Here is a 22,641-nt window from a genome sequence, read left to right as displayed (position 1 = left end):
ATGCACTGCTCTGCTGTTAAATCCCCATTGGCAGGCTGACTTGTCCCCAGGAGGAAGTATGGGGAGGAATCTCACAGTTGCATGGCAATAAAGAGCTGTTGGGTGGGCCTCCTTCTCTGCCAAGAGGCTTCATGGCTCCAAAGTTCCGGAGGGGTGTATGGGGAGGAAGGAGTAATAAGCTGCTCTATTCAGTTGGTGAAGTGGTCACATTTGCAGAAACTTTCCAGTGGTGAATGTGCTGAAGACAGAGAGCTGGGGGCAGCCAGCCTAGTGCACAGGGTGAAGGTGAAGACAAGGGCTGGGGTCTGAGAAGAGAGCTGTGGACTCTTTACAAAGGAAAGGGAAGTGAGGCGAGGCTCACTCAAAGACACTGTAGGGCAAAGCCAGCTGAGAACCCTAGCTTTAACACTTGGGGCCCAAATTTAGACTTTATTTACTTTATATTGCAAAGGGAGTTATTATTTTGGTGAGTTTTGATTTCCATGCTAGCCTCAAAGCTCCACAAGCAATTGAGCTGCTTATCCTGTTCAGTATTGCATACCCCTTGGTTTTCAAGGCACGAGGATGGACGGGACCCTATTTGCTGCCTGGGGAAGGAACTGATGCCTAAAGGTTACGGTCCAGAGCTGCTGGTGTAGGAATTCCATTAGGCAGGAACTGAGCTGATTTTTCTGACGCTGTGTTCATGATGACTAGAAAAGTGCCTGGTAGGAACTTCAAAAGAGTTTGTTGAATGATTGATAAATGAATGAATGAATGGCTGGATAAGTGAGTAAATGACCACTTGACCATATTTTCCCTGATGGCAAAAATCATTACATCTTCTTTTTACCCACAGTACCTACCTAAAGGCCACTCATAGGTTTATTGAATCAACAATAGATAATACCTATTCTTATGTTTTCCTGTATTTACACAGAACTTTTGCTTTTGTAGTTCTTTTTCTTCAAGAATTTAGTTTGGTTCAACAATTTCCTTGGATCTGTGCATCATGAGGATGAAAATTAAAAAGACACAATTTCTGTTTGCACTCATGTTGTCTATATAGCCAGGCATGCAGATAAATGTGATACTGTGTGATGTTCTCAATGAAAATAGACTCAAGTGTTAACAGAGGATGTACTAACTGGCTCTGGGTGAGAGGTGGAAACCAGTGAAAGCTTCATGAAGAGGCAATGTGCCTGCAAAGTTCTGAAGGGTGATGGGAGTCTACTAGGCAGTCAAGGAGGCTTGGAGGATTGCAAGACCATGTCCAAAGATGGGGTTAGTGCTGAACTTTCTATGGGACTTTTCTCTACAGAAATGTTGGATAAGACAAACATACTACTTGAAGGCTATTGTGTCCTAAAGGCTGATGACTCAGTCTTGTTGCTCTCAGAGACACTAAGGCTCTGAGCAGATTTTGTTCAACCTGTGGGCCCCACCCAGAAAAGTTCCATGTGAAGAAGCCAGGATGAGGTCAGAAACCTTGCCATAAGAAAGGAACAGGGGATATCTATAGTGTGGAGCAGAATGACCTAAGAAAGAAAAGGAGGTGTGTGACAGCAGTTTCCAAACAGCTAAAGAGCTGCTGGCTAGGAGCCCTTCTGGGTGACATGGGGATCAGAGCTAAAATCCATGAAGAGCTATGGGGGAAGTTTTCATGAATAGAAGGACTCAGCAAAAGGCTGGGTATACCAGGATACCAAGTGAATCTTATAACAATCTTTCTGAAATATGATTCTCTAAGTCCTGACATTAATGCTGTATCTACATTCTGGAGCAAAAGGAGATTGTCCTGAGACTGAGAAAGCTGGATAGACCCCTAGTCTGCTTAGTGGCCAGACTGTAAGTCATCTTAACAGTTGTTTATTTATTTTGGAGTTGATTATTAAAACTTTCCATACTGTATTAAATTTGGGGGAGACTAGGAATTCCTATAGTGTGTTCATTGTATCCACAGTATGTTTATTTTATCCATGACTCAGCTGACCTGATTTTGAAATGAAGGGCATGAGTCGTAAGGGTGCGAAACTCCTATTCCATGATGGCAAAGACTCTCTTACAGAGTGGTGCATTCTCTGAATGCAGCGGTGTCCAAGCTCAGGCTGGCAGACTCCCTCTAAGGGACATGTGGAATTAGAAAATGGGACTTGGACTTGGTGGTTTGCCTTTAGGAACTAGACACTTTGCTAGACTGTGGGTGAGTCAAAGACTGATTCATGTTATCTGTTTGTTAATTCACTGAGAGAAGTTTTATAAACCAGGACTGTACAGTGGTCAGAGCATGGGCCCCAGAGCAATGCTGACTGGGTCCAGTTCTCTGCTGTGCCACCTACTTGTCTTATGACCTTGGGCAAATTGCTTAACATCCTTGCACTTCAGTTTCCCTAAGTATGATTTTGGGGGTGATAACATTGCCAAAGGTGTGTTGTAAGGATTAAGTGGATTACTACTACATAGAAAAGTCATTAGAATATGGCCTGCTAGGTAGTAACCCCTTGATATGTGTTTCTTCATGAAATGTAAGCTCTACAGGGAGATTTTTCTTTGATTATTTATGTTGTATTTATTTATGTTATATTCCCACTTCCTAGAATACAGCCTGCTACATAATAAGTATCACTAAATTTTTAATGAAAAAAGTAATTAATTTAGTACTTTTACATATTTTTGGGACCTTATGTCTAGTATTAGGAATATAGAAATGAACAAAAGATCTTTGCTCATGTGGGGCTTACAGTAGAATGGGTCACATATTTTCAGCCTCACTGTAGATTAAAATCACGCAATCACTCTTGAAAAGATATTTTGTTTGGGCTCTCACTCTATAAAGACTCAGATTAGGTGAAAGGAGTTCTGTCATGAATCTCCAGTGATTGTAATGGGCAGCTCAGTTTGAGAATTCTGGGTATAAATCTTCTCAGGGCTCCATGAAACATTTTTTTCATGAATTGCAGTGGTGGCCAAATTAATTTGGAAATTGTGTTATTACATATACCATATAGAAAATACTAAGAAGTTCTATAATAAAGAAATATCTTTAAATTTTAAAATATATCACATAAATAAATAGATGGGTGTAAGCTGTAAACATTACTTTGAAGAAAAGGTGAAGAGTGTACCAGAATTCAGAATTCTACAAATTATAAGTTTATAATGTGTAGTATTGTAAGTTATAGGTCCTGGTTTATAATAGATACTTAGAAAATGTTTTTTAATAAATAAATTATAATGGAGATCTGTGCTATCAGTGGGCAGGTGAGTGGGAGGCAGTGTTCCCAGTGTAGGGGATCATCATGTGCAAAGGGCCTGTGGAGGAGGATCTGATTTAAGAACAGAAAGAAGTCCAGTGCCACTGGAATGTAGCAGGTAGGAAGAAGAAATGAAAATGAAAAAAGTCAAAACTTCTGCCTTCAAGGAACTTTTACTTCAGGTAAAAACTCTCATATTCCAAAATTTCTACTACATTATGAGTCTTTGATTTTCCAAATATAACAGGAAGAAGAAATCAGTGTCAGGAGTAATCTTTTACCAGCTGATGTAAGAACCCAGTTTCATGTTTGTCTCTTGGTGACTTACATAATTTTAAGAAACAGCAGATATATGTTCACAAGTGTGGGGCTAATATTAGCATTAGGTCATGTTTTCTGATCATATAGTCTGCGTGAGAAGGAGAAGTGATTTAAAGATTGCATCAAGATGCCAAACTGACTCCCCTATTTCTCTCCAAATTCTTCAAAAGGCTAACAAGGTGTTTTAAAATGTATCCTTAGCTAGAAGATAAGAATGGGAATAATACATATCTACTTGCTTCCTGGTTGTCTCCTCCAGACAATCACTAATATGTATTCTACTTTAGTAATTTTTGTCATTTCAACAGTGTTATATAATGGAATCAGAGATTTTAGGGATTAGCTTTTCCACTCAATATCATTCTCTGAAGATTCATCCAGGTTGTTGTGTATATAGTTTGTTTCTTTTTATTGCTGGCCAGTATTCTATAGTAAGGATGGATCACAGCTTGTATAAGCATTCATCAATTGAAGGACAACTAGATTGTTTCTAGCACTTGACTGTTAGACAGAAAGCTGCTATAAACATTTACGTAGAGGGTTTTGTAGGAATATAAACTTGCATTTTTCCTGGGATAAATGCTCAGTAGTGGTAATGGTAGGATGTGTGGTAGTTGCATGTTTAGTTTATTAAGAAATTGCCAAGCTCTTTTCCAGAGCAGCTGTACCATTTGCATTTCTACTAGCAATGTATTAATGATCCAGTTTTTCCAAACTCTTGCCAGTTTGGTGGTATCACTATTAAAAAAAAATGAATACTGTGATTGGTATGCAGTAATACTTCACTGTGGTTTTAATTTGTTATTATTATTTACTGGAGCAGAAACAGAGAGTACTTTGCGAGAGAAAATAAGTATTGCTCTTGGGAATAGCAAATACTCTGAAAGAGTTGTTTGAAAGGAATTGAGAATATAATGGTGAGAAGTATAGGAAAGGGTAAAATGTAATGAGAGATTTAAGAAATGATATATAATCAAAAAATACTACTTGGTTTTGCAAATTAAAAAATTTCTATATTCATAAATTATAAAAAACATTGTTGACTCACAGAGTGAGAGAATAGGAGCATAAAGATGAGTGTATTCTGATTCTGGGAGTGTCAGATTCTTTTTTATTCTAGTTGTAATTGCACAAATAAGACCAGCAACTGACAAATCAAGAAATAGCCACAGAGCCATATCAGTTAGTGTAGTGACTACCAGAGCTAAACAAGTTAAAAGAAGTGGGCAGTAAAGAGAGCAAATGATTATTGTTTCTTCATCTTAAATCTTTCAGTGCAATTCTTAAAGCCCCAGATTGAGTAAATAAATACTCTTTATAGGAGGAAAATGTATTTCAAATGTTGTAGAAAGGTTGAAAGTAATGGGAGTGAAGACATAGGTAAGTGGAAATATATAGAAAACAATGTTAACTACAGAGAAAATTAGAAATAGAATGAGGCAAGACAAAGCAGCTTCTCCCAGAGATCAAAGATCAAAAGGACAAATACTTTAAGAAAAAAAAAGTACTTCAACACCACACAGGTTCACACTTTATACTCAAGGGAGTTTACACATGCTTTTCAAACATTGTGTATGGCACATGTAAAACTGAGTCAGTTGTTAGCCAAGAATTTTAAAAGAATTTAAAAATCCCCCAAGGGATACGGTCCCTATTTTAAAATTTCTTAATGTAATATACTAAAAATTAGAGGATAACAATAAAAATAGAGCAAATATAATCTGGCTACTGGGAAATTTAAAATAATTTGTGTAAAAAAATTAAAGTAGAAATAGAATGAATTGCATATAGAAATAAATGAAAAATACAGCATCTCATTTTAAACTTTTTTGGATATGGACAAAACAGTACTCAGGGAAATATTTATTGCCTTAAATTCATAGATTAGAAAACAAGAAAAATAAAGGACAAGTGAATTAAAATTTCAAATTATGAAAGATCTAGTAAAGAAATGGTAAAGCAAACCCAAATAAAGTAGCAGAACTCAACAACATAAAATAACAAAAATTAAAATTTCTAAATTTATCTGTAAAGTGATAAAACAGAGGTTTTTCAGTAACATACCAAAGGTCCAACAATGAGGAAATAGTAAAGTTGGATTTCAAAACCAAGTGCATCTGAGCCTGGAGTCGAGGGTTCCAATACTTTACATTTTGCCTTTCTTTCCTTTCACAGAGAAAGCAAAACTCAATAGACTACGAATGATGATTGATTGAAAAGATACACGTGACAAACTTTCACAGTGAAGTACTAAGTCTTTTTGTTGAAAGCATCAAAAAAAAATAATACATCATATTTTGGGTCACAGAAAGAGCATCAGTCCATTTCTTAGAGTAGAAATTGTATATTCACTGACCATCGTCAATAAAAGTGATAATTTACAAAATACTCCAGACCAAATAAAAAAGTTAATAAAGTAGAAAATAAGCAAAAAAAGATTTTATGAATCAAAAGTTAATTCTTCAAACCAATAAAATAAACAAATGTTCAGCAGTCTAAGAGTAAAGGTACAAATATACAATTTTTGAAATGTTAAAAGGATGATAATTACAAAGATCTAAAATGTATGTGAAAGTACTATGTATAACATATGTCAACTGTCATAATCCAGATGAAATTAATGATTTTCCAGGAAAATTTAGAAAAATCATGAAATAATTTAACACCTTTTTCTTATATAAAACAAAACCTTTTAGCAAGTTGGAAAGAAAATAAAACTATCTTAATTTGATAAAGAGTACCTACCAGAAATTGGTAGTTAGACCTCATACTTAAAAGTAAAATATTAGATGCATTTTATCAAAAACAGGTAAGTGATAAAACAGGTAAGAGAGATAGATATCAGCTTTTACAGTTACCCTTCAAAATATAGTGAGAACAAAAATTCACATTGATTCTTATTAGTGAGGTGAGATCAAAAAAAGAAAGATAATATTAAAATATTAGTAAGAGACAAACCCTTCATTCTTGAAGTTGGAAAAATAAAAAACCAAAACAACAAACAAACAACCACAACAACCAATAAATTCATGAGAGGCCAGTCTACTAATTAAGAATCAGAGATTTTGTCAAAGCAGCCAAATAAAGATTTTTAAATTAGCAATATTCTTCTACTGACCCACAACAATTAAAGAACATCTTGAAAAGAGAATTCATTCATAATAGTCATAAAAATTATAAAATATATCTGGCTTGAAACTCAGCAGGAAGTATAGAAGATCCATAAGAAAATGATTGAACTGTTCTGAATACATAAAATTGAACTTGATTAGAAAAACGTGCTCATGGATGGGAAATCTTTCCAAATTAATTAAATATGATGCAAGCCCAATAAGATTTTAAAGATTGAACTTGACAAGCCAATTCTAAAAGTCATTTGGAAGAGAAAATGTGTGTAAATAACAAAGGCATTTTGAAAAAGGTTACCATGAGGAAGGACTTGCCGTACAAGATGTTAAAATACACTATAAAGTTATTATATGGTATTTGCACAGATATGGACAGATTAATGAAAGAGTGTAGGAATACTTAAACCCTTACACTTCAGGTTAACTAGTCTAGGAAAACCATTCTTACAAGTAAAAGACACATATGAATAAAAGGATTGCAACATTGTATAATAGACAAGAATTTCAAAAAAACATATCTATTCGTAGAAGAATAATTACACCTCATGACATGGGAATACTATGCAACTATCATACAGGATGAAGAAGATCCAAACACACTGACGAAAAACCAGATATATGATATATTATGCACTGCCAAAATGTTAATGAGCTGGAAAAGATTCAGCAAATAGTGTGATAATATTTATACTAGAGTATACAAACAAATGAATACACCTTTGTATATACACTTGTGTGTCAATTATGGGAATACATTAATTAATGTGCAGACATCATGGAGTATCACTACACAAACTAAGATGTCTCTATCACTAGGCAACATACTCTTAAGGGGTTACCATATTTAGTTGTCTGTTGACTGAAACATCATTCATCATTTTGAAGCTTATGACTACCTATATGTCCATTCCATAAAGAAAGGATTTATAAATACATACATCAGACTTATTACAAAGATGGACTTTGTGATAGGGAGGTGAAGATGGGGGAAGGGTCAAGGCAGGTTTTGACTTTTATATAATTCTGTACTGTATTGTGTGAGGGCTAATTTTTTTTAAAAAAATATTGAAAATGTAAAAAAAAAGCTTTTTAAAATGACATATCTTACTGGAGAAAGCATCAAAGTGGTTCACAAGATTGTTGGAGAATAAATTGGCTGCACTCTGATCACTCCATAACTTGTAGAGGAAATTGGGACAATTGAGGAAGCAGAAGCCTTAGCAGCTTGGGGAAATGGCTCTTGCAGTATTGCTCCTCACTTTCCCAGTCTCCCTCTTTCACTGAATCTGCTGTATAAACCAACATGCATGTAGTTGCTCAACTCCCTTTCATGTTTTCACCCATGTGCAAACAGTGTCAATCCACTGAGTTTTGTGTCATCTGGTAGTGACATTTTCTACCTTTCTTTGTTGCTCTCATCTTCAAACCTCTGGCCTCATTTCCCCTTCTCTGAAACCCAAACAGGCTCAATAAATTTATATATTTTTTTGCTTCAATAAATCATATCATTTCAATCCATTAATGAGGGCAGCTACTTTATGCTTCTGATTAGATTAATTCTTCAATTACTTTAACATAGACAATGACCATATCTGTTAATGCAATACATTTTTCTTGTTAGACAAATATCATTCCAACTTTAAGATATAAGAAGAAAAAACAGTAAAGAATGAAAAGAGTAGAAATCACTGGGTGATGTGCACCCAAGCCCCATGAAGTCAGGGTTGTCTCAAGTCTTGTAGAAAGATGGTCCTCAGTCTTCAAGTCATGATCAAGTTGACACTATCATTATAAGTGATGACCCTGAAGGTTTTAATTTGCATGTGGTGGACTCTCCCACTTGGAAACTGGAGGGCCCTGGGATAGCTCTCTGGAATTCTTTGGCTTCCTCTCCTTTTGAGGAATAACCCAATGGTGGTGGTCTGAAGAAGCACTGGCAGATACACTACCAGCTTCTGAAAGGCTCTGGCTACTTTTGCAAGGATGAATCCTTCCTTATTTTAAATAATGCAATCAAATGAAGAGCAGTTAAACAATGTGCTTTTACAAGCTTTTTTAGAGAAGAATTAGGATGGTGGTTTCTAATTCATTAGGGATTGAGGTGGGAAGAAAGTTGGGGAAGGGCATGTACACAACCAGGACTCCACTCACACACAACTGTGGATCCATTGAAGCATATTGTAATCAGCAAACCACAAAAGTGTCACCACTTCAAGCCCCACTTTTAAAAATAAAACTAGAAAATGTTTTATACTCTAGAAGCCTTGCTGCACTGCACCTGTTACAAGACACACTTCTATCCTGCAAGGAGCAGCAAATTCAGTTTTGAAAATGTTTTCTGCTTCGAGTCTGCAGAGAAATAACATCTGATGTGTAAATGAGAGGTTCAGGCAGGTACCCAAGGCTCTCAGGAGTACATGTGGAACAAAGTTCTGGCATTTGTCCAAAGCATCAAAGCACCTGAAATAACTCTAGTTTTTTTTTCTGTAAGCCCTGGAAATTGGTGAGATGAGGCTAAAAGATGCAAGGATTTGAATCCAAAGAGGATACTCTGAGAAACACCTTACTTTACTGTATTCAGGACAAATGCAGACAGAAAAATCTTGCAGCTCTCACTGAAAACTATTTGCTGGGTTTTAAGCTATAATTGACACCTTTAATCTCCAAATTGTGATGGCAGTTGGCCTGGTGCACAGCCCTGGAGTCTAAAGAAGAAAAGTATAAAGTATAAAGAGATGCTATTAAAAAGATTTCTGTATATCAACAAACTCTCAGAAAGTATGTTGATGAGTTGAGTGTAAACAAATAGGAAACATAAGAATACAGATTTTCTTTCAAATATATACCGGCTTAAGCATGAAAGAGAAAAACATTCAGTTATTGAAATATGCTTGGGGTTTTGCTGAACCCAGAAATTCTGAAGAGTAGGGTGAGATGCTCTTGCCAAACCCTAAATACTGCAGAGTTGAGCATTCCCTCTCACTAATTAGATACATTTCATTTTGTGGATTTCTCAATTGTTTCTTCATCTTTTTTTTAAAGACAGAGAGAGAGAGAGAATTTTTTAATATTTAGTTTTTAGTTTTCGGTGGACACAACATCTTTATTTTATTTTTATGTGGTGCTGAGGATCGAACCCAGTGCCCCACGCATGCCAGGCGAGCTCTCTACCGTTTAAGCCACATCCCCAGCCCCTCTTCATTTTTTTTAAAGCAAAAAAAAAAAAAAAAGAAATTAGCTTTGTCTTAGGGTAATGTCACTAATATTTTCACAATTAAATAATTATTTTAACCCCTGAATTAAAAACTGTCAGCTGTCTCTGTGGATGCAGTGGGCTGCCTGCTGGTTTCAATAACCCTTGAGTGCATCAGGTTAAGGACTGAATTTCTGCCCTTATAAATTAACACAAGGAACTCCATCATGCAATAGACAATTCTATTTCTAATTTTTAATTAATCCTATCCAGTCACTGACAAAACCTGCTTGTGACCTTCTGTTTCAACCTCACCCAAAAGCAAGTCTCCTGAGACGAGAAGTGTTAATATGTGAATGCTGATAGAATTTGCTGGCATTATGGTCAAGTATTAAATAGCTGACAGTCTGGATAAATTAGATTCTGATAGCTCACTAATCAAGTGTAAGAAGGAAATGTCAAGTTGGGAAGCATTGATGAAATCCTTCATCAAAATCCTGAGCTGGAGAGAGATAGAAAAAAGGGAAAATGTCCAAATCTTAACAGTGCCTCCAAATACTTCTCTGAAATATCAGCCTTGGCAGAAGAGACAAACAAGAGTAAGTACCAGAAATGTTGCAAAGGATGGCTGTGGGAGGCTATCCTGGGTGACTGTATTTGTGTACTGTACCCTCAGGCTGCCTTCTCTTTGATACGGAAAACCCAGTGATAACCAAGTCAATACTGTCTTACCTAAGGCATTACAAACAGAGTGGAGTTGTGTGGAGAATTCCAGTTTCCAGAAATCTGTAGGGTATGGACAGAGTTACATCTGCAGAGACCTGAGGTTTTCCTAGGAAGAAACCCTTGGAAAGAGAAAGCTAGGCACGTGCTCCACTTGGGCATTTTTGCAGGTAGAGGGAGCAATAGTGGCCTGAGCATGTAGAAATTCTATCTGTGGCCTGGTACCTGGACAAGGTTTGAATAGAACTATACAAGTTATTTCCATATGTTCTTGAGAATCAGGACAATAGCTTTCTTTCCTTTTGGCCTCCACATTCAAGAGTCAACATAATATGAGACTCTGGATGTGCTGTGAGCCTTTGGGCACACTCTTCAAACTTCTCTGTGTTTTCGTCTGTAAAATGGGAAATCAACAGTACCTGTCTCATTAGGTAGCTGTGTGAATTGATTAGAGATAATACAGACAGTCTTTAGCAGCACCTGGTATGTGGTAGGTGCCCTGAAAGTGTGGCTGTCATCATTGACACACCCTACAAAGTCTCTTTCTCTGGGCTCTCCCTCTCCTTTCCCAGTGCTGCCACTATAGCCTGGTCAGGCTGTCACAACCTCTGTCCTGCAAGCTTCCTAATTTATTTCCTTATTCTAAGTCCACAACTCTTCCAATACATCACACAAAGTACTGACACTTCAGCTTTCAAAAGCCCACTTGCCATCTCGTACCTACCTTGTTCAATGGCTGTACAGAGTTCATCACAAAAAGACTAAACTCCTTGGCCTTGAATGCAAGCCCACAACGACCCCCACCACTTGCTGGCCTTGGTTTCACCCTCTAATTTTATATTTCATTTCCCTTTCTCATGAACCTAGGCACTTCCAGAGCCATACTATTTTTCTATTCCCTCTATGTGTTTCCTTATTCTCCTCTACTTGTTCCAGAATTTTCTGTTTTTATAACTGTTCATTCTTCTTTCCACTTGGAATTTACATTCAGTCCAAATCCTGGCCATCCTTCAAAGCCAGGCCTGGATGTTACCTCCACCCTGGAGCCTTTATGGGTCTTACCACCATTTTACCATCCCTTCATTTTTTTTTCTGAGCCCCTTGAACTTCACCTGGAGTGACAGTCATCACTTGATATGCCTCCTATTTATGTTCCACATTCCAGCCTCTCAGCTTCATGGATCAGGGCTGATTTTCAGTTTTTCTGATATCCCTATCCTATGCTCTGCCTAGAGCAGCCCCTCTGCCAACATGGATGGCACAGTCACTGAGGAGCTGGTCTTGTGGCTTCATCTTTCTGTGACTTATTCTTAGTCACCTCGTTTCTCCTTCACATCCGTGCCTCTGGAACTATTTCAACCCCGGAAGTAAATGGGATGAAAACCTATCAGCAGGAAACCAAATAAACAAAATGCACAATGGACCCCCAACCACACCTTTCTTCTAGGAGGGAGCAGGGAGAAGATATCAGGAGTGCAGTACCTTTATACCTGGTCACTACAGCTGCATTGGCACTGAGCGGCTCTTGGAAGCTGACAGTGAGTGATGTGCTGCTGGTTACTGTGAGACAGGCATTGGCTGGCACCTCGGGGGCTCCTGGGACAGAAGGAAAAACACAGGGATCTTAACATAGCAAATCCTTTTCAAACAATGTCTCTGCGTCTTCAAAGGATACCTGGAACATTTGTTTGTAGAAGCTGTTAGACTTTGCTTTTGAATATTTTCATTAGACGTTTCAATGATTTTTATTTGTGGCCACCCTGGTCTTTTCTAAGGATTAGAATGTCTTCTGAAGGGGGAAATAATAGCAGTCAATCCTTCCCAAAGTATCCTAGAAACACAAGATAGATAAAGCTGGGCCAGCAAAGGAAGGGCAGAAGTGATAGCAGGATCTGTAGACAGAATTCCATACCTTGCATGAAATACTTTCATGTAAATTATTTCATTAAGCTAAAACTCCTGCCCAAAGAGGCCAAGTTCTTTGCTCAAGAACTCAGTGGGATGAAAGCTCATGGCTTCCTAATGCCTAATTCTGGGTCTCTTCCAGAACAGGATTCTATCCAGCTTACTCTCAGGCTGCCTTCTATTACATTTCAGGTAGTCTTTTCTCTTATGGGCAAGTTTCATGCTCTAATCTCAGTCTCTAAAGGACTGATGGTGGTCTTAGGTATTCCTTAACACCCAGAAGGGGTTTTGTAATTTAGAAAATTATTAAAAAATGGCATCAAGTCTACAAACGTATCTGTTTCTAGTATTAATCTGTGCTAAATAAGGCACAGTAGCAAATGTACTTACTAAAGCAATTGCTGAGTCTCTGTAAAATCCACATATCATCATGTTGAGGAAATTGTTAATATTGAGAGCAAACTTTAATTAATGTTGCTGAAGTTATTTGCTTCAGAGAAGGGGTTAGGCTTACATTTGGTATTCAGTGTAAAGTGCTACTTAAGAAAACTGCTCTGCCTTTAGTTTTTTGGTCTGAATCAGAGTCAGTTATTCTTTTGCAAATAGTCTGAGGCAGAGGAAGAGAATTTCAAAGGAGTCATCTGACTTTTCCCTTACATTTAAAATGTAAAGTCAATTTTTTTATTGTTTGAATAAAATCTTCCAGAAAGAGAGTATGATATTACACAAGTGTTTGAGTTGCATATTTTGTTTTTATACTAGGGACTGCTTTTTCTTTTAGCAGTACTTTCCAGTGTTAATAATGAGTATTATCCAGAAAGATTTTTCTTAAGCTAACAAAAAGAATCAGTCAGGAGAATGGAAATGCAGACAATAGCATAATTTATGGTTTGATTGACTGTTCTTCTCTGTTGCTTTATTAATTGAAGTTCAGTTTATAGCTCTCTATTAAAAAAATGTAGAAGAGGGTTGAAAACAACTTAAACTTGAGCTTGAAGCAGAAACTAGACAAATAGGCAAACAAATTTTTTTCCACCTCCACATCCCAAAATATAGCCACTTAGGGCATCAGACAGTCCAGGTCATTAGGCATTAGAGCATAGCGGGTGGAAAGTGCTAGATGAGTATGACATGGTGGAGGGAGGCCAGAAGCACCAAGGTCTCATGGCTGTGGCCAGAGAACCTATCAGGAGCCAGAAAATCAAGCAAGACAAAAGACCCTTTTACAGCCTCCCAGAGCCCTTATTCCAAACAGGCTGACAACGGCCATCCATGACTGTGGCAAAAAAAAAAAAAAAAAAAAAAAATCAATAAAAGAAGGCCTGGCTGTCTCAGAGTAAAGTTAAAAGTCTAATTAAATGTAGGAGTCCTCTGTGAATACTCACTGGCATGTTCGAAGCCCGTTTTCATGCGCCTGTAGAGCCGATACCTCCACTCCCAGGCTTTCAGCTGTTTCTCTTTCTCTGTGTTGTCCAGAGTGAATCCTTCATTCTCCACCTGGGCAGACAGTTCACTCACCCTGTCCTGGGCCTCCTGGACCAGTGTGTTGAGGTGCATCGCTCGGCTTTCCAGGCTGACAACTAAGGCAAAGAAATGGGATGACTTTTCTTTCTGGGAAAATGCTGCTGCATATCTGAGTGTCTGCTATGGAGAATGCCTGGAGAAAGTGGGGTCTGTGAACCATCTTATTATCTTATTATGATAAAGTCTAATTAGTGACATTTACAACTAGATTAACTGGTAAATTCATCAAATTAAGATATTCCTATTGTTCTCTGGTCATATGCATCCCAATTAGCTGCTAGGCACAGATAGTTATAATTGCACAGATTTGTGTCTGTGATGTTCAGAAAGACAAACACTAAGGGACAAAAGCTCTATAGGGGCAGGAGAGGCACTAGAAAAAGCTACCCATGAGGCAAGTTGTGTTCTGTCAAAGCTATTCATTTGATAGAGCCTGATTTAGATTTTCTGTTCTTATCACATTCTTCCCAACATATAGACTTTTTGAATGCCTGTCTTAGAGATATAATTTTGTTACTATCAATTTATTTATTGCTAACAAAGTGTTGTACTGCTGGTGCCACAGTGGAGCTAGTGAGCTCTGAGGGATGGATAACTTGGGTACCATCCCATACTTATCTTTGAGCAATTTGATCTTTGATGGTAGTCTAATTATAGAATTAAAGTTGTCCAGAGATGTCCATTCTCAAAATAACAACTTATTCTGGTTCCTTTTTCCAAGAAACACTATGGAGCTTGATATTTCTGTTTTACTTGGTGCTTCATAATCTTAATCTTTATTTGATTTACATCATCTTGTTTACCTGATCTGCCTCTGTGTGATTGAGTGTTCATCAGTGATAGAACTTTTCCATCCCTGTGCTATGCTATGAGGCTGATTCTTGCTCTCAGCATATGAGGGTCTGCCTATGGGGTCATCTGGTCACTTCAGAGGATCCTCTCTTGGTCAGTGTAGGAGAGAAGACAGCCTCCATATGGAAGTGTGGTAGGAGATCACACGGTGAAATGAATCAGAATCAAGGTCTGCAGATTTGTTGGTGAAATGTGTTTGACAGGTCCTGTGACCAAAACAATATTTCCCCCTGGTGGGTGGGAAAGAAATCCATCTATTTCATTCTTTTAATTAAGGGGGAAAATATTATGAAGATAACTCAAGTGAAAATTTGTTAGGTGTATTTTGAAATGGAAATTAGGTGGTTATATATTCATATTCTCTGTGTTCATAGGCATGTTTGCATTAATTACAGGAAATGAATACTAATTTATTATTGCCCCTGCGTACCATCAGTCTAAATTTATTTACAGATGAGGTCAATGAAAAATTAGTTGAGTCTTTTTTCTTTTTCTTTCTTTCTTCTTTCTTCTTAAAGTTGCTGTTTAGAACACTCAGGACTGTGTTTTGCTGCAGATTTGTCATGGTTAATGAATGTTGCTGTAGCAGTCAATCATGTACTCTAAATACTGTCACGCTTTTTTTAAAAAGCCTCAGTCATGAGCCATGACAGAAAAATAAACAAATAAATATAAAGCTAAAAAACTCTTTCACTGAGCAGCTACACTATGCAGAATCCCCCGGGAAGGCTAAAGGAGGCCAGAATAAATGATAATATAAGTGCTGTGGACGTCGGGAAGCAAGGATGGTGTATGAACGCGGAGATTCTGGAGAAAAAAAATACATACACACACACATACACACACACACATACTTGGGTGCACACTCCAGTGGAAAAATTGGCAATATTAGTAGCCTCAAGGTGCAATTTCCTGGAGTAGTGAGATTGACAAGTCAGTACTAAATGCTGTTAATTTAACTAACTTCAGATTAATGGTAGAGTCTGCTATGACTGAAGCCCTCAAACACAGTCTCATTATAGCCTTGCTGGGAAGGTCCTAAATATAGGCATTGACAGTTTAAAACAAATTCGTATACATTTGTGTATTTTTAGACATAGGTTAGGCGTCAGAGTTTGTGTCACAGTTTTCAGGTTGATTAATTGACCCAGTAACTGCACCCTTTACCCACTGCCCCCCTTCTTCTTCCACTCCAAATTATAGAGAAAATGGGGGAATTGTCCTTGTTAAGTTATTCAGTGAGCCTTTTATTGTAAGCCTGATGTTTGAATTGCATGCATGCGTCAACACTTGGGTGATAGACACATGATTTATAAAAATAAATTTTTCTAATACTATGAAATCCCCCCTATTAATTTTTATATCCACAACTGTTATTACTGGTGTGAATTCCAGGTGGCATTTAAGATGGACAGCTTCTCTTGAGCTACGCTGGGTTCCCCTTGACATTTTTCCTGCTTTCACCAGCAGAACACATGTTACTTCTGTACCTTCCTTTTCTCCTAGGCTTTAGACTTGATGCAATTTGAGTTGTGATTGCAAAGGGATTCCACTTCGTGATAAAGCTTGCTGTCTCTTCAGATACTTACCAGGGGGATTTGTGGACTTTTACAGCTAGGTCAGCTTTCCAAGATTATTTCTATCCCTGTGCTCCTTAAACAGGGATACTTAAACTTCATCATAATTTCTTGGTAGTAATGATTATTGAAGTAGAGATTCACCTATTGATCCCATAGTATGAGTATTTATGTCTTCCTGGAGTGTTGAATTTTAATTGCAGATTTTGTTGGAAATATCATTTAGAAATAAGAAATGAACATGCTTAATGTGGAGGAGAATGAAAAGTGTTTCTAAAAACTGGAGATTTTGTAAAAAAGAGAAATTGTATAGAAATCTCCCCCTTTTGGGGGTTCATTCCCCAGGTGTCCTTGAAGCTATACTTACTCGCCTCTGTTGTTGGGGGTAATTGTATAGACAAGTCAGAGACGCACTGACTGAGTTAGTGGTTTCCAGCCATTTCACAGAGCAAATCTTTATTTTTCCCCCTATGGATTTTTTAATAGCTTAATAAAACACTCTTTTGAAAGCTTTTTTTTTTTTTTTTGCCACCAAACCAGCTGACTTACAAAGTAATCATGTTTCTCCCTATTATTAATGACCTATTTTAACTGCCAATAGAAGCATCTGTTCAGATGAGATAATCAACCCAACTGAGTTAATATATTTTAAGCAGAAGCAAATTAATATGATAATTATATTAGAGTGGGTAATTTTATCTGGAATAATAGTGTGATAGGGTAGGCTGTTTGACACCTTGGAAATAGTTTTGGGAACCACATTTCTGTTTTTTTTGATTCCAGTATGGGAAGCTTTACAATCTCCTTATTTTAAACATGAAGAAACTGAGATCACGGAAGTTGGGATGACTTAAGCCACAATTTTCTTAAAAATCTTAAAGACCTCAGGGAACTTTCTCTAAACCAAATGGAAGATGAACCGACCTATTATATTGTAATTTTTCCAGTCACTATTTGGCATGAAATAGATGAACTCATTTTGGCTGGCTGGTTGGACTTACAAAATAGAAAGCTTATGTTTATTTTATAATTGTTTTTCCTGCCATAATTTCATAATTGTTTTTCACTTACATTTTTTTGGGGGGGGAGGGTCCATCCATTCCCTTTCACTTCCACCCACTCGGTATTTCCCTTTGAGCTCAGCACTCTCAAACTTTTTTCAGGGTTTGGCCTTTTCTCTCATTGCAGTTGGTCCCCTGTCCAGCCAAGCAACTGTCCCTCTGAGCAGCTATAGCCAGCACAATAGAGGGTCTGTGGGTGTGTGGTGAGCAGTCCGGCTGGCAAGACCACTCTGCAGCTCCTGAAACAGGCTCCTTGCTATTGTGGTGTTTAATTATCAACAGCGTTTCTACCACCCAATGCTTCTGAGTGGGTATTTGTTATAAGACCTACCCAGCTAATTAACTGTGGGAGGGGTTGGAGGAGGGCTGGGAACTTGGTGTTCAGAGAATACAATTACGGTTACTGTTTAAATCCTGAGATAAATAATGATCGGGGACTGAATGGGTTTTCTTCACCATCAGAATCTAATGTATGGATTGCCAACTACTTACTATTTCTTAATTATACCCTTGCCCTGAAATTGGTGAATTTGGGCCTGGTTGATAATTGCTTAAAACTTGAAAGTATAATGAGGGTAAAATATAAACCAATTTTAATCTTTAATTGAGGATTTTAGGGAACAATTTACTTGGCTTGCTTGAAAAAATGGAAAAAATAGACACATTTGCACATTATTAATGATATGCCATTTTGCAATTTAGTAGCAGCTTTTCTATTATTATTATTATTATTAGCATTTTCCTCTTTTATTGATGAGAAAAGGGAAGCACTAATATAATCATTTAACCTCAGTGACAGAAGGATTCTTACAAGCAACTTTAGGTTTGCTAAACCTTAGGTTGCCTAACCCATGGCACCCTTGGCCTTGTCTGATCTTCTCCATGAGGGGACCTCAATGTTCATCAAAGTAGTCTCACCTACTGTCACCCAATTCTGAATTTAAATCTTGAAATCTATTTTCCTATTACTTTTCAAAGTGGAGGCAATTCTTAAAACGGCTTTGGCATTTTGTAGATCAAGCACTATGCCTAACAAATACATCATGCTACCAGTTACTCTGCCATATTCAGCCTCAGTATCTCATCTGTAAAACTGGCATAATAATGGCACCCATCTCATAAGATGCAATAAATTAATGATAATCTTTACATAGAAGGCTCTGAGTGGAGGTTTATATTATTATTGTTATACACATTGAGTTTATACTTTTAGAGACACATAATTATAAATCAGAATACTTTTTTTAGGTAACAGTTTGGTATTTTCCATTAAAAATCTCTTGCTTCAGATAAAAACTTTCTATTCTGCTACTACTTAGCAATATAATATATACTCATAAGTGGTGTCAGTTTCAACCCTGTTATTTCAAAGGCGAAAACAAGATCACTTAAGCATAAACCTGTACTGTAAGTCAGTATCCCCTTGGCAGCCAAGAAGAGCAGTTAATAAAATTTATCCTTGCTGATCATAAGTGTAATACAACTTTACAACTGACTTGGTTTAAGGTAGGAATATCAAAAGAAGTAAAGTATTAGGTATACTAATGATCAAATTATGTTAAATTAAGAAAACCTTATAATAGAAAAATGCAAAAGCTAAGTAGCAATTTTATCTATCCTGATAAGGTTCAGAACTCAAAGCCTTGGCTTCACTTAGGTCTCAACCTGTTGTCTTGTTTTAGGGTTTTCCCAAGAGAATATGGTTCCAAGAAGGTTTTAGAGATCCGGAGAGTAAATGTTTCATTTTCATTGTTATGGAGCTTTCTTCTAAAACTCAATACACCTGGACATGGGCTTTGAAATACCATTCCCCTCTTCTTTCTAGCAGAAAACGGATTCACAAAGTCCCTATTAGATAAATTAGGATGTAACTAGTGATTCCTCAGGAAGGCGATACTGATGACACAGAGGGGGACTTCCTGCCCAGGTCTCATCAAACTCAAAAGGGAAGCACACATCTTCTCAAAAACAGACATGGAAAAACACTTAAGAGAATTGTTTAGGAAACCCAAAGCAGATTACTCAATGGTATCATGTGGGGGTTAAGTATGAAACATGACAACCATATCTTCTGCCAATATTTTCAGCACAGTCTATGGATATATATTGTGAACCCTATCATTTAAAATTTCCTGGTGATATTTAGGGAAAAAAAAAGAGAAATATGTGAAATTAGCTTTAATAATGTATTTTGGTTAATATATCCAAAATGTTGTCATTTCACCATGTAATCAATGTAAAAATTATTATTTAGGTACTTTATATTTTTTTGAACTGAGCCTTTGAATGCCAGTATAAATTTTATATTTAGAACAAATTTCAATTTGGAGTAAACATGTTTCTTTTTAATTTTATTTCATAGTAAACCAACAATTTGTAATTGTATCGATGGATAAGTGATGTTACAATGTGGAATGATTAAATCCAGCTAATTGACTTAGCCATTGTCTGAAATGCTTATTTTTTTTGATGAGAATATTTGAAATGTACTATATCTTTTTAAAAAACATTTTTAAAATTGTAAATGGATATATCTACTTATTTATTTTTATGTGGTGCTGAGGATCGAACCCAGTACCTCACTCGTGCGAGACAAGTGTTCCACCACTGAGCCCCAGCCCCAGCCCTGAAATGTACTATTTAGAAATTTAAAAATGTACAATGCAATGTTAACTATATTCACCATCCTATGCAATAGATTGAAAAATAATTAATAATTATTTTTTAAATAAAAAATAATTAATAATTCCTCTAACAGACTTTATATTCTTTGACCATCATTTCTTCTTTCTCCTCACCTCACCCTAAATTTCTCTAGCCACTATTCTGCTCTGTTTTGATGAGTTTGATTATTTTATATTGCTCATATAAATGAGATAAAGCAGTATTTGTCTTTTTGTTCTGGTTTATTTTACTTAGTACAATAATTCACCAGTTCCATAAATATTGTCACAAATGACAGAGTTTCCTTCTTTGTAGAGGCAGATTAGTATTCCATTTATATATGTATATATATGTTTATATGCCAGTGTTTTCATCTCTTCATTTGTTTCTGATGGACACTTAGGTTGGTTCTATAACTTAGCTAATGTAAATAATAGTGTAATAAACATGGGACTGCAGAAATGTCTTTGACAAACAGATTTAAAATCTTTTGGGTAAATTCCCAGAAGTGGGATTGTTGGATCATATGTTAATTAAATTAATTAATTAATTATGCTAAGGATCAAACCCAGGGTCTAAACACACACTCTCCCACTGAGCTACATCTCTAGCACTATTTTTAATTTTTTGAGGAAACTTTGTATAGTTTTCCACAATGGCTGCACTGATTTATATCCCTGTCAATAATGTACAAGGGTTTCCTTTTCTTCACATCTCCAGCAGTGCTTATGTATTTATTTATTTATGTCTTTTTGAAGGTAGCAATTCTGACAAGGTATGAGATATCTCATTGTGATTCTAATTTGCATTTCCCTAAATATTAGTGGTTTGAGTATTTTTTTTCGTATGACTGCTGGTCATTTACATGCCCTATTTTAAATGTGTATCCAGGTTTCTTATCAATTTTAAAATTAGCTTTTTAAAAAAAATTAATTTTTTTCTGCTATTGAGCTGATTGAGTTTCTTATATATTTTGGATATTAACCCCTTATTAGATGTGTAATTTGCAAATATCTCCCATTCCATTGATGATATCTCTTCACTGTTAATTGTTTCCTTTGATATGCAGAAACTTTTAGTTTGATGTAGTCCCATTTTGTATTTTTAATTTTGCTTCCTATTCTTTTGGGGCCAAATTAATTGTCCTGATCAAGATCATGCAGTATTTCCCCTATATTTTCCTCTACTAGTTTATTGTTTATGGTTTTACATTTCAGTATTTAATACATTTTGCATTGACTTTGTGCATGTTTCAAGTTCATTCTTCTGCTGAGAGCCTGCCTCCAAAGGGGTACCCAGTGACCTCTATCTACTGGTGTTTACACCCTTATGTGTTTCACTCCTGCAAGTCTGTGTGATCCAAAACCCACTGAAATGATAGAATTCCACTCCTGAGATTGGGTTATAAAAGATACTGCTCTCACCTTGGTGGCTCTCTTCCTTTTTCTCTTTCTCAGATCTGTTTCTTAGATCTGTTGAAAGCTGACTGCCATGCCATACAACAGTCATAAGGAGACGCCCATATAGTGGGGAATGTGGGCCCCTTGCCAGTTGCTGCTCTATGTAGGTGTGGAAGTAGATCCTCCAGCTCCATCAGACCTTGTGATGACAGCAATCCCCTGGGCTACCTGAGCCAGAGCCACCTGCTGAATCCATTTCCACATTTCTGACCCACATAAACTATATGAGGGAGATGTTTGTCACCCTCAACTCCTACATTTTTGGATAATTCATTACACAACAATATAAAACTAATATACATGGACATATTAATTATCATCTTCATTTTATAAATGAACGGAGGTACAGGAGTTTAAGGAATTTTCTCATTGCTACAACTATCAGATATGGAATTTGAAGCCAAAACTCCCTGAGTTCAGAAATTTAATATTTAGACCTTGCGAAAGATGTAATTTAAAAATTTCACTCTCAATTTTTTTCTGTTGTTGTTGTTAATGGTGGGGGCGGGGTGTATGTGTGTGTTTTGAAACTCATGGGGGAAAGTCTGGATACCTTCCAAACTGATATCAGCAATTATGTTGGGGGAGTTTAGAGATGGACACTAGTTCCTAAGTGTGTGCCTGTGTATGTGCGGAGAAGTGATTAGGCATTCAATGACATCTTTAAACTTCATCTGTAATGTCTTCATTTTTGACAAGGAGAATATATTCTGTGTTGTGTGTATGTATGTATGTGTGTGTGTGTGTGTGTGTGTGTGTGTGTGTGTATATATATATATATATATAAAATAAAAAATTAAAGACAGATGAAAGAAAAGACAACTATCAAAAAAAGGAAATCCTGCCATTTGTAACAACATGAATGAACCTGAAGGACATTATGCAGTGAACTAAGCCAGACACAGAAAGACAAATACCACAGGATCACATATAATATAGTATCTAAAAATGCTAAATTCAAGGCAATAGGGCATAGAATGGTGATTGCCATCCACTGGCG

At 36.7% G+C, this 22,641-nt stretch overlaps 1 protein-coding gene across 1 annotated transcript in view; it reads right to left on the bottom strand.

The window, feature by feature from the left end:
• Nucleotides 1-22,641, bottom strand: part of Ankfn1 (ankyrin repeat and fibronectin type III domain containing 1) — a 383,862-nt gene that overhangs the window by 112,508 nt on the left and 248,713 nt on the right. The window contains exons 6-7 of the mRNA XM_040269006.2: nt 13,889-14,083; nt 12,081-12,194 (exon numbers count right to left, since the gene is read on the bottom strand). Of these exons, the coding sequence (XP_040124940.2) occupies nt 12,081-12,194; nt 13,889-14,083 (309 nt within the window). The remainder of the gene's footprint in view (nt 1-12,080; nt 12,195-13,888; nt 14,084-22,641) is intronic.

This window comes from Ictidomys tridecemlineatus, chromosome 3 (genome assembly GCF_052094955.1).
Source record: "Ictidomys tridecemlineatus isolate mIctTri1 chromosome 3, mIctTri1.hap1, whole genome shotgun sequence".
In the NCBI taxonomy this organism is placed as follows: domain Eukaryota; kingdom Metazoa; phylum Chordata; class Mammalia; order Rodentia; family Sciuridae; genus Ictidomys; species Ictidomys tridecemlineatus.
The sequence above is the reverse complement of the archived record's forward strand: the minus strand, read 5'-3'. Positions and strand labels throughout refer to the sequence as shown.